This window comes from Bos taurus, chromosome 3 (assembly GCF_002263795.3).
Source record: "Bos taurus isolate L1 Dominette 01449 registration number 42190680 breed Hereford chromosome 3, ARS-UCD2.0, whole genome shotgun sequence".
Classification (NCBI taxonomy): Eukaryota; Metazoa; Chordata; class Mammalia; order Artiodactyla; family Bovidae; genus Bos; species Bos taurus.
This window is the reverse complement of record NC_037330.1, coordinates 14,026,448-14,040,909: the sequence shown is the minus strand read 5'-3', so window position 1 is coordinate 14,040,909 and position 14,462 is coordinate 14,026,448. Positions and strand designations below refer to the sequence as shown.

The 14,462-nt window shown below is 54.7% G+C and overlaps 1 protein-coding gene across 1 annotated transcript; it reads right to left on the bottom strand.

Annotated features, from left to right (window-relative positions):
* Positions 1-3,339: 3,339 nt before the first annotated feature.
* SH2D2A (SH2 domain containing 2A) lies at positions 3,340-13,237 on the bottom strand. Its single transcript, NM_001105401.2, is given in 8 exon segments — positions 3,340-4,436; positions 6,101-6,409; positions 6,749-6,898; positions 10,139-10,307; positions 10,579-10,668; positions 11,405-11,586; positions 12,340-12,494; positions 13,137-13,237. Coding segments are annotated over 8 exon segments (1,257 nt in total). The 5' UTR covers positions 13,171-13,237; the 3' UTR covers positions 3,340-4,268.
* Positions 13,238-14,462: the final 1,225 nt, after the last annotated feature.

The window sequence follows — 14,462 nt, the reverse complement described above, 5'->3', positions numbered from 1 at the left end:
GGACAGACTCTATTTGGGAGGGCTTCCTGAGGTAATAACCTCAAGTCGTCATAAATAGGAAAGAGAAGACAGGGATGAGGGAGACCAAAGGAGGCAAGAGGGATAACTTGGCTAAAATTGGCATGGCAGCAACAGCCGAGGGACTGCGGTGGGGGGAAGGGTGGTGGAGCTGCTGGTCAGAAATGGATTCAAATGGCCCAGTAAGGTGTTGGATGGGCCTGGGGCAAAGCCCAAGTTGACCAGGACAACGGAGCTGAGGAAGCTGGGATCCACAGGAGCAGACTTAGGAACTACACAGAGATGGCTCAGCTGTCACAGAAGAGGGCATTTCAGCTCCTACCCCAATGCTCTGACCCCTGGGCAGGAACCCTGCCACATCTTTGTTCCAGCTGGGTGCTGAACTTACTGACCAGGAAGCCGAAGTCTTTTGAAGGGATGGCTGAAGTTTTGAGGGGTGGCAGGGTGGTAGATGGAGAAGGCGATGGCACCCCACTCCAGTACTCTTGCCTGGAAAATCCCATGGATGGAGGAGCCCGGTAGGCTGCAGTCCATGGGTTCACGAAGAGTCGGACACGACTGAGCGACTTCACTTTCACTTTTCCCTTTCATGCATTGGAGAAGGCAATGGCAACCCACTCCAGTGTTCTTGCCTGGAGAATCCCAGGGACGGGGGAGCCTGGTGGGCTGCCGTCTGTGGGGTCGCACGGAGTCAGACATGACTGAAGCAACTTAGCAGCAGCAGCAGCAGGGTGGTAGAATGCTCTGCTGCCTGCTCCCAACCTTTTTTGTACCCCCTTTTCCTCTGCTCAGCTTCATTTCAGGTGGGGCAGATGTTCTAAGTCCAGTAGGGGTAGCTGAGGGGTAGAGCCTAAGTGGTAACTGCCCCTAGCCCTCCTTAAGTGGGTTCATGCTGTAGAATTAGGATAGCTAGGGTTGGGGGGTTAACATCGTTCAGCCCCCTGCCCCTGCCCTTGGTCCCCTGAGCCAGAGTTACAGGGCACCTTACTGAGACTGTCTACTACATTAGCTGAGGGAGCTGACCTGATAAAGGGGACAGCTTAAGGGAGACAAGGGCTGGAAAAAAAAAAAAGGCATCAGCGGAGGTGATGGTGCTCAAGGGACTGGAACCAGAGGACAAAGCTGGAAACTTCACTTGCCACAGGGCCTTCTGCGGGCTCTGAAGGGGATGTGGGGCTCAGGGGAGGAGACTCCTCTCTGATATAAGAGGGTTTTGAGCCCGAGGGAGCCCTGTCTAGAGGAGGCTGGCAGGAGGGAATAACCATGGGGAGATTGAGTCAGCTGGGAAATGCCCTTCCCCTCCTGGCCCGAGTGGTCCCTACTGGGGCAGAGTAACCTGCCCAGCACAATTGCGAGGCTCCCTTTCCTGTATGTTACTCAGCTTCTCCATCTGAGGTCTCACTGTAGCCCTGGGCCTCCGAGGGAGTGAAATCAGCAGGATGGTGTGGGGGTGCCCATGGCTGTGGGGAGCGGGGAGAAGGGAGGCTGCACTGCCTGCGTCATCAAGGCTGGGCCTGCAGCTGGAGCCCTGGAGAGGACCTGGGCCTTATCCTAGGGCCTGGGAGGGGCCCTACGGTGTAAGGGGAAGCAAGTGCTTGGGATGACAAGATCCGCCCTGACTACCTCCAGTTCCCTGTCATTTCCCCTCTCTAGAACTAATTTTCTCATTTGGTTGAACCAAAAAGTCAGTCACAAAGGATTAGAAGTCCCTTCTAGCCCCACAGTTCTGCTCTGCCAAGCCCCTTGCTTGCCTGGTCTCATCTGATCAGTACAGCAGCCCCATAGGCAAATATGACATTCCTTCCATTTCAAAGGAATGTAGGGAACAGTGGCGCAGAAAAAAGCTTACCTGTTAAAGGTTGGGCAGTGTGTTAGCAAAGAAGCAGGGCAGAAACCTGGCAATGCTGGTGGTCAGGGTCTCCCCACCCACGCTGCTGAGCTGCCCCTAGCGGAGAGGAGCACTCACCCCTTCCTAAAGCAGGCTCTGCTCCTTCAGAGACACTCAGTGGGTCACTAGGCATTCCTGTCCCCTCCCCAAGCCTGCCCATCCTGTTCTGTCATGAAGTCTAAGGAAATCTCATCTGCTGACTTTGATTCCCAGCTCTTGCTATACAGCAAGCCTCTCCTTTTTCTACCTCCTCTGCTGCCACAAGGAATCAGCCACCAGGTGACTCCCTGAGTCTAATCTAAGACCTTTCTTGCACTTTGAGCCTCTCCCCAAAGCCATCTGCTCCCCTCCCCTCCCCTCCACACCCCCCACCTTCCCCCCACCCCCGCCCACCCCGTTTTCCCTCCCACCTCTTCTCTTGCTCAGGAGGGAGTTTAGACCTATAGACAGAAGGAAGTGGAACCCCACTCTGTTGACTCAGCAACTGTATTTCTCCTTGAGCTGATTAGCACTGAGTGGAAAGGAGGGGAATTCACTAGTCACTGGGGCTGGCCCTGCCCCAGGCTGGGGGTGGCATGGTGGTGGCAGCACCTAGACCTAGGGAATGTGTCTTCAGGGAGGGGTCTGGGGGACTTCTGTGATTCTGGCAAGTTCACAGCGGCCCTTGGGAGGGAGAGAGACCCTGATGGACACTGAGAGTCTTGACTGAACTGTCCTAGAAATGAGGGTAAGAACAGGGTGGGATCACAGGAGTACCAGAAGCCTTGTGAGTGGTTCCCGGAGTTGGGGTGGGGGGCAGTCTCTGCTCTGAGTCCTCAGGGCGATCCAGGGGCAGACACAGCTCTGCCTCAGAGAGTCCCCCATCTGAGACAAAAAGACAACCCAAGACAGATTCTTCTAGGTGGTTGAAGCTTAGGGTATGGAGCTTGGCCACAGGGGCAAGAGGCCCTGAAGTGGGTCTGGGAGAGAAGAGGAAGCCTCATAAGAGGAACGGGGGAGGCCTAAGCCCAAGAGGGGGTAGCCGCTGCAAAGGTGCCCCCTATCCTTCTAAGGGGCTCACACACAAAGGTTAAGAATGCCCCCTCCCCCTTCCAGTCCTGTGCTTGGCAGGGGGGTTGAGGAAGGAGGTGTGGGGGCTACCTTTCAACCACTCCCCTCCCTGCCCCTCTTTCTTGCCTGGCAGCCCCCAGGCGATGTAGTCACCCCTCTGCCCCTGGCTAGCTGCCTAGCCCACCCGTTGGGAAGGAATACTTTTCAGAGAGCAGTCTGTGTCCCTTGCTTGGTGTCTTCCCACCCCCAGCCCATAGATCTGTGACCCTTGCCCAGGTATCTTTCAACCACCGGACGTTCGCCCCCCGATTGCGATGGCCATTTGACAACTTGCCTTCTACAATATAAGAGTTTCAGAACAGAAGGAGCCTGGAGTACTTGAATCCCTGTTGGGGGAGGTGGTTGGTGATGATTTATTAGCCAGACAAGAATCAACAAACAAGTTCTAACATCTGTTCTCGCCAAACCATCCCTCAGACAGCAGCAGCATTGGACCAGGGCCCAGACTCAAAGGCTTGAGGGCCAAGGAAATCAGACTCCAGGAGGGGAAACCAGGGCAGTGGGATGCAGCAGGGCCCTCCTAGCCCTCTTCCTTAGAGGCAAGCACTGGGCCACTGGATTCTTGGAGATTCTTGGGAGGGAACCAGAGGGTATGTCCCTGAAAGGAAGCAGACCCCACATTTGCTCCTCCTGCCTCCAGGTTTCTTTGTGTGGGCCCAGACCAGTTAGGGGAACAGGGCTAAGCTGGGATCTGGAGGAAGGGAACCAGCACCCAGGCCCCCATGCAACAGAACTCTGGAAAGCAGCCAGATTTCCTATCTGAGGAAATCTCAGACATTTCCCATGGAGAAGAGTTAGTAGAGTGGGGTACAGAACAGAGCACTAAACAGAAGAATCAGGAAGCCTGGGTTCTAGTCCTTGACCTTGACTAAGCCACCATCCCTCTCTGGGTTTGTTTCTAAAAACAAAGCTGGAGTTGGACTTGATCAGTAAGGGCAAAGGAGGTGCTGCGCCTCTTCTCTCACCCATGGCAGACATCACTAATCAATCACGGCGTTCTTTTCTGCTGAGTTCAGATATGACCTTAGCATCCTTTCCAAAGCAGTGCTCTAGGCAGCCACAATCAATGGATTGGAGTTGGCATCCAAGGTGACACTTTTTCACCGTCTTTGCAATAGATGATGGCTGAGGTCCTTTCCAGCTTTGATCACTTACAGTTTGTTCCATTCACATTTCCTGAGAAGGATGGCTGGGTATGTGTGAAGGTCTCTGGACCCGCTGTTCCAAGTTATCCTTCCCCAGCTCAGACCAGCTACTGAGGAGGCCCCAGGGGGAGCCATGCCTGTCCTCTGTCCTGAAGCACTTGTCTAGAAAGGTTGTGGGGGAGAGTGTGCCCCCAGCGGGGTAGGGGCTGGTGGGGCACAGTAGGGCCTTGTTCAGCCACGGAGTTCTCAGAATGCAGTTGTTGGCCACCTGGATTCTGTGGAGAGAAGGATGGTCCCAGGTCATACCCTCTACCTTCTGCCTCCTAGACTTAACCTGCAGCCTCTGATCTTAACAGAAATTGGCCTGCAAAGAGGAAGTCTAAACCTCTCTCATCCATTCAACAAACATTTCCTGAACACCTGCTGTTTGCCAGGCACTGTGCCTGGTGCTCTGGAAATGGGATGAACAAGTCCCATCCCTGCCCTCAGGGAGCTAATACTCTGCTGGGGGAGGGGAGTATGGGTATCAACAATCAATGACGTGACAGGTATGTAGAAAGCTTCTGTGGTGAGGTCTGGGAAGTCTTTGCAGAAGTGGGGAAGGGTGGGCAAGCTGGAGGAGGATTAGAAGGTTGCTGGGCAGTAGGAAGGTACGTTTGTAGGAAGTAGCTATAGGCAGAGGGAATGGCGTGTGTAAAACCTTGGAAGGTTTGAAATCACTTGATGAGTTTGGAGAAATGTGACCAGTTCAGGGTGGATGGTGTAGCTGGTAGTAAGACCAAGGGGGTGGCTCCCCACCCCACCTGATTATGGAGAGCTTTGTGGGCCTGGTAGCTGTTTTAGAAAGACCATTCTGACTTTCTTGGAGCAGTGGATCAGAAGTGGCAAGATTGTTGGCCAGGAGATCACATAAGAAGCTCTTGGAAAGTCCTGATGAGAGATGATGGGAGCTAAAACTGAGGAAAGGAAAAATATATTTAGGAAAAGACCCAGCAGGAATCAGTACTTATAGGGGAGTGAGGGTGAAGAGCGGGGAGATGTCAAGGCAGCCCTGTGAACCCGGCTTGAATAGTTGGATGAGATACCAACTGGGAGAGGGAACACAGGAGGGAACAATCAGGGGAGGCAGGTGAGGATACTTGGCTGTGCTGAGTCCAGAAGGCTGTGAGATGTTGGGGAGCTAAGCAGAAGCCTGGAGAGAAATTCACATAGAGACGTAGATTGCTGACATCAGCTCTAGGATGGCAGTCAGGGGTGTGGATAAGTGTGAGCAGGCACAAGGGCTGAGGGGGAGCCTGAGGTGCCAGCATTGGGACGGGGAATGGAAGAAGGGGGCAGAGGCAGAGGGACTGGGTGGGAGCTACAGTCTAAAGAAACAAGATCTCACTTGATCAGTGAGAAGACCAGGCAGGTGTGAGGATTGCAGGAGAGGGGGCATGTGCAGGAAGGGACATGCAGGCACCCGTTCCCCTGAGCTCATCTTCAGGTGCTCTTCTTCAGGAAGGCAGGGCCCTCAAGGCTGAGGGGAGGGGGCCAGAATGAGAGAGGCCCAAGTTCAGACTGGGGAGGAGAGGCAAGGTGGAGGCCAAAATCCCCGCCATAGGGTGGGGTCAATCTCAGGGGGTTCTGAAGAGGGCCAGCCTGGTGAGAGGGACACAGGCGCAGGTGGGCGAAGGCCGAGGGGACCTGCAGGGCCCTCTGCTTTCTCTGAGAAGTGGAGAGGGTGGGAACTTGACACAGGGGAGGCAGGTCTCAGTAACTCCAAATACAGAGGGGCCTGGAAGAGGGTTGTTGGCAGTATCAATGCTCTGTTCTTCCCATCTCTGACCTTCATTCACCCTGACCTAGACATCCAGTCTGAACACGTTCTCCACCCTCTCAATCTAGCTTTCAGGAAGTCTTTCTTAGGGGTCTCACTTTTCCCTGCACCCCCATTTACCTGGCTGCCTAGGACAGGCCTGGACTGGCATTTCCGTAGGACTTCATGCCTGAGGATGCACTGCGGGTCCTCACTCCTTGAATCAGGCTCCCTCACCTCCACCTCGGCATAAATGTTGCTGGGGGCTTCCCCAGGGCTGCCACGGCCCATGGCGTAGAAGTCGATGGGTTCATCAGGTTCGTTGTAGATGGGGTTGGAGGGCTTGGGCGGCAGGGCTGGGCGAGGTCTCGGAGCAGGGCTTGTGTAGACTTCGGGCTGCAGCTGAGGTTTGGCGGGGATGGGCGGCTTGGGCCTGGGCGACTGGGAGGACTAGGAGAGAAGGCGAGCAGGGAGGAGAATTGTTGTTGTTCAGTCGCGACTCTTTGCGACCCCGTGGACTGCAGCACGCCAGGCTTCCCTGTCCTTCGCTATCTCCCAGAGTTTGGTGAAACTCATGTCCACTGAGTTAGTGATGCCAAGGCAGAGAGTGGGTCACCCTAACCCAGGCAGTGCCAGAGCTGGAACCCAGGCTGAGCCTCCGCCCCCTGCAGGCCGTCTTCCTACCCCACTGGCCCCGCCCCCTCACACAGGCCGCGCCCTCCTTTTCGTCCCCCGGCTCCGCCCCTCCCTCAGACCCCGCCTTCTCTCCCAGCGCTTTGGGTCACATACCTGCTTTGGCTCCCCAGATCCATCTCTCTGCGTGGGGGCTATACTTCGCTCCTTTTTGAGAATCGGGCTATACTGAAACGGTGAGTCCTGGCTTTTGCTTCCAAAGTCTGATTCTTCGGTCCTTAGGGACAGTCCTGCGGGCTCAGGAGTCTGCGGGGGGGGGGGGGGGGGGGGGAGGGGAAGGGAAGAGGGGGAGAACGGGGTGGGGACGGGTGGAGAGAAGAAAGAGGCCTTGGGGATGTGGTGCCGGAGGGATGGCTGGTGGGAGTGGACAGGTGATCCAAGGAGGGCAAAATAATCTGGTCCATGTGGAGAATGTCGGGGTGGGGGTGCAGCAGGGAAATTTGGGTGGCGCTGGGTTTCTAAGTGAGGCAGAGGGCATGGAGATGGCAAGGAGACTGGGAGGTGGGACAGTTGCTCTGATCACAGGCTATATTTAGCATTTAAGTTAACTTCATCTGGAACACAGGCCCAGACCAGTCACCATTTGGTTGTAAAACTGCAACCAGACTTTACAAGTCTTTAGCCTAAAATTTTTCAGCTTGGGGATAGATCTCCAAGACTTCCGTGCCCATGTTTACTACTGCAGCTGCAAGAGGAGTACATTATACAGCTAACAGCTAGATATTTTAGGGACAGAGACACTGCCTCAGGGGAGATGAGCCTTATAGGGTTCCTTCCCATGTTAGGTGTGCTTTTAGCTCAGCATTTATCACTGGGTTCACGAATGTTCTCCACATGTGTGATAGTTTTGGGAGGCTCAGCCCATAGGGCTTTTCTAATTTTTCTGCAATCTGCCAAGTGCGTGTCTCCATCTGACGGTGTTCAGGCGCTTACTGCATGGATTCAAATCAGAATTCTTTTTCCCTGCCCTAACCCCCTAAGAGGTCTTAGCATTCCCTTTATGAATGTAGCACCTCTGGGACTTCCCTGGTGGTCCAGTGGCTAAGACTCTGCGCTCCTAATGCAGGAGACCTGGGTTTAATTCGGGGAACTAGATCTAACATGTTGCAACTAAGACCTGGCACAGCCAAAAAAAAGCAGCTCTACCCTGCTGCTGAAACAGCAGCACCTTAGGAGTCAACCCGGACACCTCCCTCCCTTCCTCCCCACATCTTATGGAGCACAAGCCCTGCTCCTTCTACTGCCTAAATATCTTCACATCTGCCCACGTTCTCCCTGCCCACAGCTGCTGATCCCGTTCAGGCCTCCTAAGTCCATCACCTCCTCCTGCATTATCTTGCCCTGCCAACCCATTCTCCACTCCGTGAGCAGAATGAACCTGCAGAAGTTCCTCTAGCAATCCTTCCATGGCTGCCCGTTGCTCCAGGATAAAGCCCAAACTCCAGAGAATGTGAGTGACAAGACCTTCTGAGGGCTGGTCATAGAGCTTGGTCTCTGACAGCTGTGCCCTTGGTTCTCACAACTCCAGCTGGCTCCCCTGTCCACCAGTCTTTCCTACATCCTGTTCCCACTGCTTAGGAATCTTCAGGTCTCTGCTTATTCCTCACAAAATTCCATACAGTAGTTATTGCTAGGCACAGTCCCTTAACAACTTCTTTGAACGGATTCCAACCAAGCTTCAGGAGACTATTCTTGCCCAGGTCAACAATGACCTTCTGTTGGCCAAATCCAATGGTTAATTCTAGACCCTCTGGCATCTGCTCTTCCCTGATGGATTTTTTTTTGCTTGGTGTCTAGAGCATCACACTCCTGGTTCTTCCCCTTTCTCTCTGGCTGCTCCTTCTCAATTTTCTTTGTGGTTTTTCTTTGTAGGTTCTCCCTCGTTTCTGCAAACTCTCAATGCTGGAGACTTGGTATCTTTTCTTTTCCATCTATGCTCATTCCTGAGATTTCTTTCCTCCTGAAGGCTTTAGAATCAATCCATCTACATACTGATGGCTCCCAAATGTTGATTTCCAAACTAGACTTCTGTCCTCAAATCCCAGTCCATCTATTGCAACTGCCTAACTGACATCTCCATTTGGATACTGAATGAATGTCTCAAACCATGAATGTCAAAACTGAACTAACTCATGATCTCCCATCTCTCCCAGACTTAGTCTTCTTGTAGCCTTCCTCATCTCAGTCAATACAACCCCATCTTTTAACATCCCTCACTCAATCCTGCAAAAACCCTCTTAGGTCCACCTTTCAAACAGACCCAGTGTTCTACCTCCCCACCCCTTCACCTCTACCAACATGGTCCAGGCTGCTGTCTTCTCTCCTGGAGTATTGTAGTGGCCTCCATCTGATTATCTATGCCCCTTCCAAACTTCCAGATCATGTCACTCTTTAGCTTGTAAGTGCCTAGTGCATCTCATGTAGAATACAATCCCGAATCCTACAAGAGTCCACCAGGCAGCCCTTCACCCGTGTGATTTCATTTTCTACCTCTCTGCTCATGTTAGCTTCCTCAGTGCTGTTATTCTTATTCACACACATCAAGGATCCTTCTACCTTAGGGCCTTTGCACCTGCTGTGCCATCTACCGAGAATTTTTTCTCTAGTTATCTGCATGCCTTTCCCCCTCACTTTATTCAGACCTCTGTTCAAATGTCCTCTTACCAGAGTAGCCTTCCCTAAAGTCCCTGTGTAAAATAACCCCAACTCCGTCACTCCTTGTTTCTGTATTCTCTGCTTGTCATCTGTATTACGCATTCATTGTCTGTCTCCTGTCACTAGACTGAAAGCTCCATGAAGGTAGGGACATTTGGGCCAATTTTGTTTGGCGCTATTTCCCAGTGTCCAGACCAATGACTGGCACAGAGTGGGCCCTCAGAACTGCCTGAACGTCCTGGGGGAGGCACTGTCTGACATGGCTCCCCACCATGCGAGCCCAATGGCACACCACTCTGCATTTCCTCTCTCATCACACTCTCACACTTGATTCCTATTATTTGTCTTTGCCGCTGGTAAGTAAGTTTTGTGGGTTTGACACCCATCTGTCTTGTCTCGGTAAATATCTCTTAATTTAAAAAACAAATGGCCCCGGGAATTCCCTGCTGGTCCAATGGTTAGGACTTGGCGCTTTCACTGCAGACTTCAATCCCTGGTCTGGGAACCAAGATCTCACAAACCGGGCAGCAAGGCCAAAATAAAACCACAAAAACAAATGACTTCTGGGCCTAGCTGACCACTCCCAGTCCCTCCAGCCTTTGTGTGACTGAGCTGGTTTCTCAAGGACCCCTCCACCAGCACGCATATTTCTGGAAGGGCAACCAGCGGAGATGTGTGGAAAAGGGATGTCTGCGTCCTCCGTGGGAATAGGAAAGTGCCTGGCGAGGTCCTGCGGCCTGAGTGCTGTGTGGGGTGGGGGTGGGGGCCCTGGCCTGGGTCCCCGGGGTCAGGGTCAGTGTCAGTATCGGGGCCAGGGTGGGGATGGCGTACCTGGCGGGCGAGGGGTTCGGTAAGCGTCTCCCCATACGGGCTGAGCGGGCACGCAGTGTAGTGCAGCAGTAGATCCTGCAGCCGCGCGTGGGCGCTGTCCTCGCCCAACACCACGTGGCGCCCGTCCCCTAGCTGGGCCAGCAGGAAGTGGCGGCAGCAAGTCCGGCTCCTGGAGACACCAGGCAGGATCAGATCTGCTCCCTTTTTCTGGCCAGGACACCAGCACGAGGCGTGATCTCTATCCTCCCGAATGCGCGGGGTCTCCCATCCTTAGTAGCCTGGGGGCTGGGCTTAGACCCCTCCGCCCCTGCTGGGGGTCATCATGAAGTTCTGCCCCTCACACGTTCTTCAGCACCAAGTCCCGCCCCCTGATTAGCCCAAAGTCCCGCCTCCTTGTTGCCTCCCACCCCCACACCCCCCGCGCAGTGCCGGCCCCTCACCTGTAAGTCAGCACAAAGGTCACGGCGCTCTCACTGAAACGCACCAAGTAGCATCCCTGAGGCTTAGTCTCCAGCAGCCTCTCGGCCTCTCTGAGGATGATGGAGAAGACACGGAGGGCTGCTCAGACTTTTCCAGCCTCACCTCCTGTCTCCCCGGCTCTCATAGGGGACCCCTGCCCAACCAAGCCTGCTTAAGTGGACAGAGAAGGGTGGAGGCGGGAGAGAGAGGATGTGGTCACCGTACTCCAGTACTCGCGCTGCAGGGACTGGGCTTGGACACGGACCAGGGGTTCCACTCAAGAGACCTCCCAGCCCTGCATCCTCCTCCTGGCCCCATCCTGGAAGGGCAGCCTGGAGTGGGGAGTTCAGGGGGTCAGCGCTGTGGCAGCAGCAACCGGGATGGTATTAGATTTCTAGACTTCAGAAGTCACAAGTTGCATGGAGGAGGTAAGCATAAAGATAGATATAGAAGTGAAGCTGAGAAGTGGAGGAGAAGGGAGGAACTGCAAGGGAGGGAAGACAGAGAAGAGGGCTGGAGAAAGCCCGAGGTAAAGATGGAGGGAGACATGGAGGGAGAGAGACGGAGGCCGAGGAGGAGAATGAGCACTAGAAGCCTTAGAGACAGGAGGGAAGTGGAGGCGAGGGGTAGGGGCTTTGGGCTTGTGCCTCTTCGGTGGTCTTCCCCAGGAGCGCTGCCTTAGCAAGTAGCCTCAGAACCTCCAGGAGTCATAACCTGGCTTGTAGCCTCAATCTACTCCTGATTGACGGCAGGACCCAGGACTGGCCCCTGCCCTGCTTTGAGCCTGTTTCTTCCTCTGTGACTCACCTCCGGGTGATGAAACCGTGGAACCAGATGGGGGCCGCCCCGTGCTGTAGGAGCTCATGGGCCTGGGTCTTCTGGAACCAAGCCCGAGTCTCGGCCTGTAGGAACAGAGCTTCTTCCCTTGGCACCTCCTCCTTCCCAACATCCTTTGGATTGCAGGCAGCTGCTGGGACCTGGAGAGGTGCCTGCATGAGAGAAGAATTCAAGGAGTGGAGAGGCGGCCGTGATCAGTAGCCCTTCCTCTGACTCTAAGGCAGCTGCTGCCTCCTTATCCTTACACCTCCTCGCTCTTCGACTTGTGGAGAAAGCTCCCTGTCCCCGTTCCAGTTGCCTCTTTTAGGGTATCGTTTCCCAGAAAGTCCTTCCCAACGCCTGACTTGTTTAGCTCAAGCTGTTTTTGTTTCCAGGGAATTGCCTTCCACTTCCCTCTGGGTCCTGTGGGTCTTTATTCCAGTAGCAGTGAGCTGTTAAACTGTGCTTAAATGGGAGTGGGGCCTTCCAGATGGACAGAAAGCATTCCCTGGCCTGAGGGGTGAAGGGAGCACCAGAGGCCAGAATGAGGAAGGGCTCGCCCTACATACAGTAGGAGGGACCGAGCTAGTTCACAGGAAGGGTTTCCTACTGACGGATGGGTGAGGAGGACTGAGATGAGGATGGGCAAATGCAGGCCGCAGACCGAGCTGTGGACGCCTACTTCTGGAGTCCACTGTACCCATCACTTGTGGACTCACCCTGAGCTTCCCAGGGACAGAGGAGAAGCGAGTGGGCCATTCAGCAACTGGAGGAGGTGCTCCTCATCTCCTTGCCCTTCCTCTGGGCCCCCGGCCATGGCGGCAGCCCCTGCTCATTCCTGCTTTGGCCTCTGTCCACCTGCAAGCCCACCCCCGGGGGAGGGCAGGAGTAGAGGAGGGAGCTGCACCCCGCAGATTTCCACTCACCACAGCCTGGCCAGCTGGGCCCCTGGGGCTGGGCCAGGCTTCCTCAGGGGCCTGGAGTCGTGGTCCCAGAAGCAAGCCCGGGCCCTGGCAGCTCCTGCGGTTCAAGCCCAGGGGCTGGAAGGTGCTGAAGGTTATGGCCGGGGCTTCTCGGCTCCCTGTTAGCACAGAGAGGTTTCTCGGTCAGGGCCTGCGTCTCTCTCTGCCTCCCACCACTCTCCCAGGCTCAGGCTCAGGCCCTCCACTTCCCCTGCGGCCCCGGCAGTCCAGTCATGGGGAACCTGAAGGATAGGTACAGTCATGACAGCAGGAGAAATGCAGGAGGGATGCGGAGATTGTTTCTCAGGGAGGAGGAGTAAGGAGCCCAGGAGGCCTAGAGGGCTGAGGTGACAGAGGCGCTTGTCTGGGAAATTGGGCCCAGGGAGGAGCGCAGGGAAGCCAGCTGGCCCAGCAGTTCCGGAATCCGGGAATGGAGGCAGATTGCTTCAGTGAAGGCCCCTCTTCTGGAGCAGGGTCCTCTGCCTCCCACCCCACTTCATTCTCCTGCTTCCTCCTCTCTCCTGTCGAAGAAGCTGACCCTGTCCCCTTTATCCTCAGGGCTGCGTGGAAGTGGCACCCGAGGTGGAGGAGCAGGGGCTGTGGGCCTCCTGCCAGTCAGCCTTGCCAGAGTGTGGCAAGGCGTGTGGCCAGGCTGTGGCCCCTCACCTCCGAGGTGGGAGCTTAGGCCCAGAGGGGAGTAGAGCAGGGGTCGTGGGGGTCTTGAGGTTCCCTCCCACCACGTTCTCCAACTTCACACTTACCTTGGGGGCATATCTGGGCCAGGGGAAACTCCATGGGGGGCAGCCTGAGAAAGGAGCCCCTGGAGCAGTGTGTGTGTGTATGGGCTCTCAAAAGGTGTGCATACTCAGCAACTCATCTCTCCTCTCACCCCAGCCCCCTGGGGCAGGAAATGTCGCCTCACCCACAGCCCTAGCCCTCGCGGAGGACTCGCGTCATGGAAAGCCGTAAGACAGTTGTCCCTCCCCCGGAAGCCAGGCGCTGGAGGTGGTGGTGGTGTGGTGTTTGTGTCGTTGTGTGTCTGGGTATGCTGCTGTCTTATCTCCATCCCTCCTGATTCTTTCTCCACGCCCTCACTCCAGACTGGGGCTTCCCTTCCTCACCCTTTCTCTTGTCTCTCGCTCTGTATTGGCAGCGGCAGTGGGAACATCAACTTCAGAAGAATAAGCCTTATAATGTGATGAGGCCTCAGGCTCGTCGAAGATTCATACGCAGGACTTTGCTCTTACATGAGGAGGGGAGGGGGCAGAGCTGCAACAGGAAGAATGTGGGTCAGACTTTTGAAGGACCTTCTGAGGTCTTAGGAAACCTCTGAGACAAGGGGGTATGGAGGAGGAAGCCTGGCTTTATCTTCAGGCAGGTCATGGAACTGGGTTAGGACAAGAGCAACCATCCTGGAGAAAGGGAGAGGGGATTTCCTTCAAGTAAGTAGGTCATTATTAACAGCAAAACTATCAGCAATTGTTATTGATGACTCCCAGGCTGATGTCTTGATCTGCAGTGGGCTTGCATCTCCTACCACCCTAGAGGACCAGTCCCGTTTCTGTCTTATGATCCTCACTAATGAAGGGGAGATGGGGGAACATTATCCCCATTTTCCAGATGGGTAAACTGAAGCTCAGAGAAGTTACGTGCCTTGGCTTGGGTCTTTCAGTGTCTCAGGTGTTCGTGGCAGAACTGAGACTAAAAACTAGATCTTTGACTAACTTCACCGTGATTTAGGCCAACAGTCCGTGAGTATGTGCCAGGCACTGTTCTTGGTGCTGAGAGTCCCATAAAAAGGATGGGATCAAGGCTAAGGCAACAGGTTTTTTTGTTTTGTTCTGTTTTAATATTTATTCATTTGGCTGCACCAGGTCTCAGCTATAGCATGCGGGATTGTCTTTGTTGCGGCACATGGGATCTTGAGTTGGGGCATGCAAACTCTTTGGAGCGGCATGTGGGATCTAGGTCACTGACCAGGATGGAACCGGGGCCTCTTGCATTGGGAGCTTAGAGTCTCAGCCACTGGGACGCCAGGAAATTCCTGAAGGCAATGGTTTTAAAGGAAGGGAAGAGGGATCAGGCAG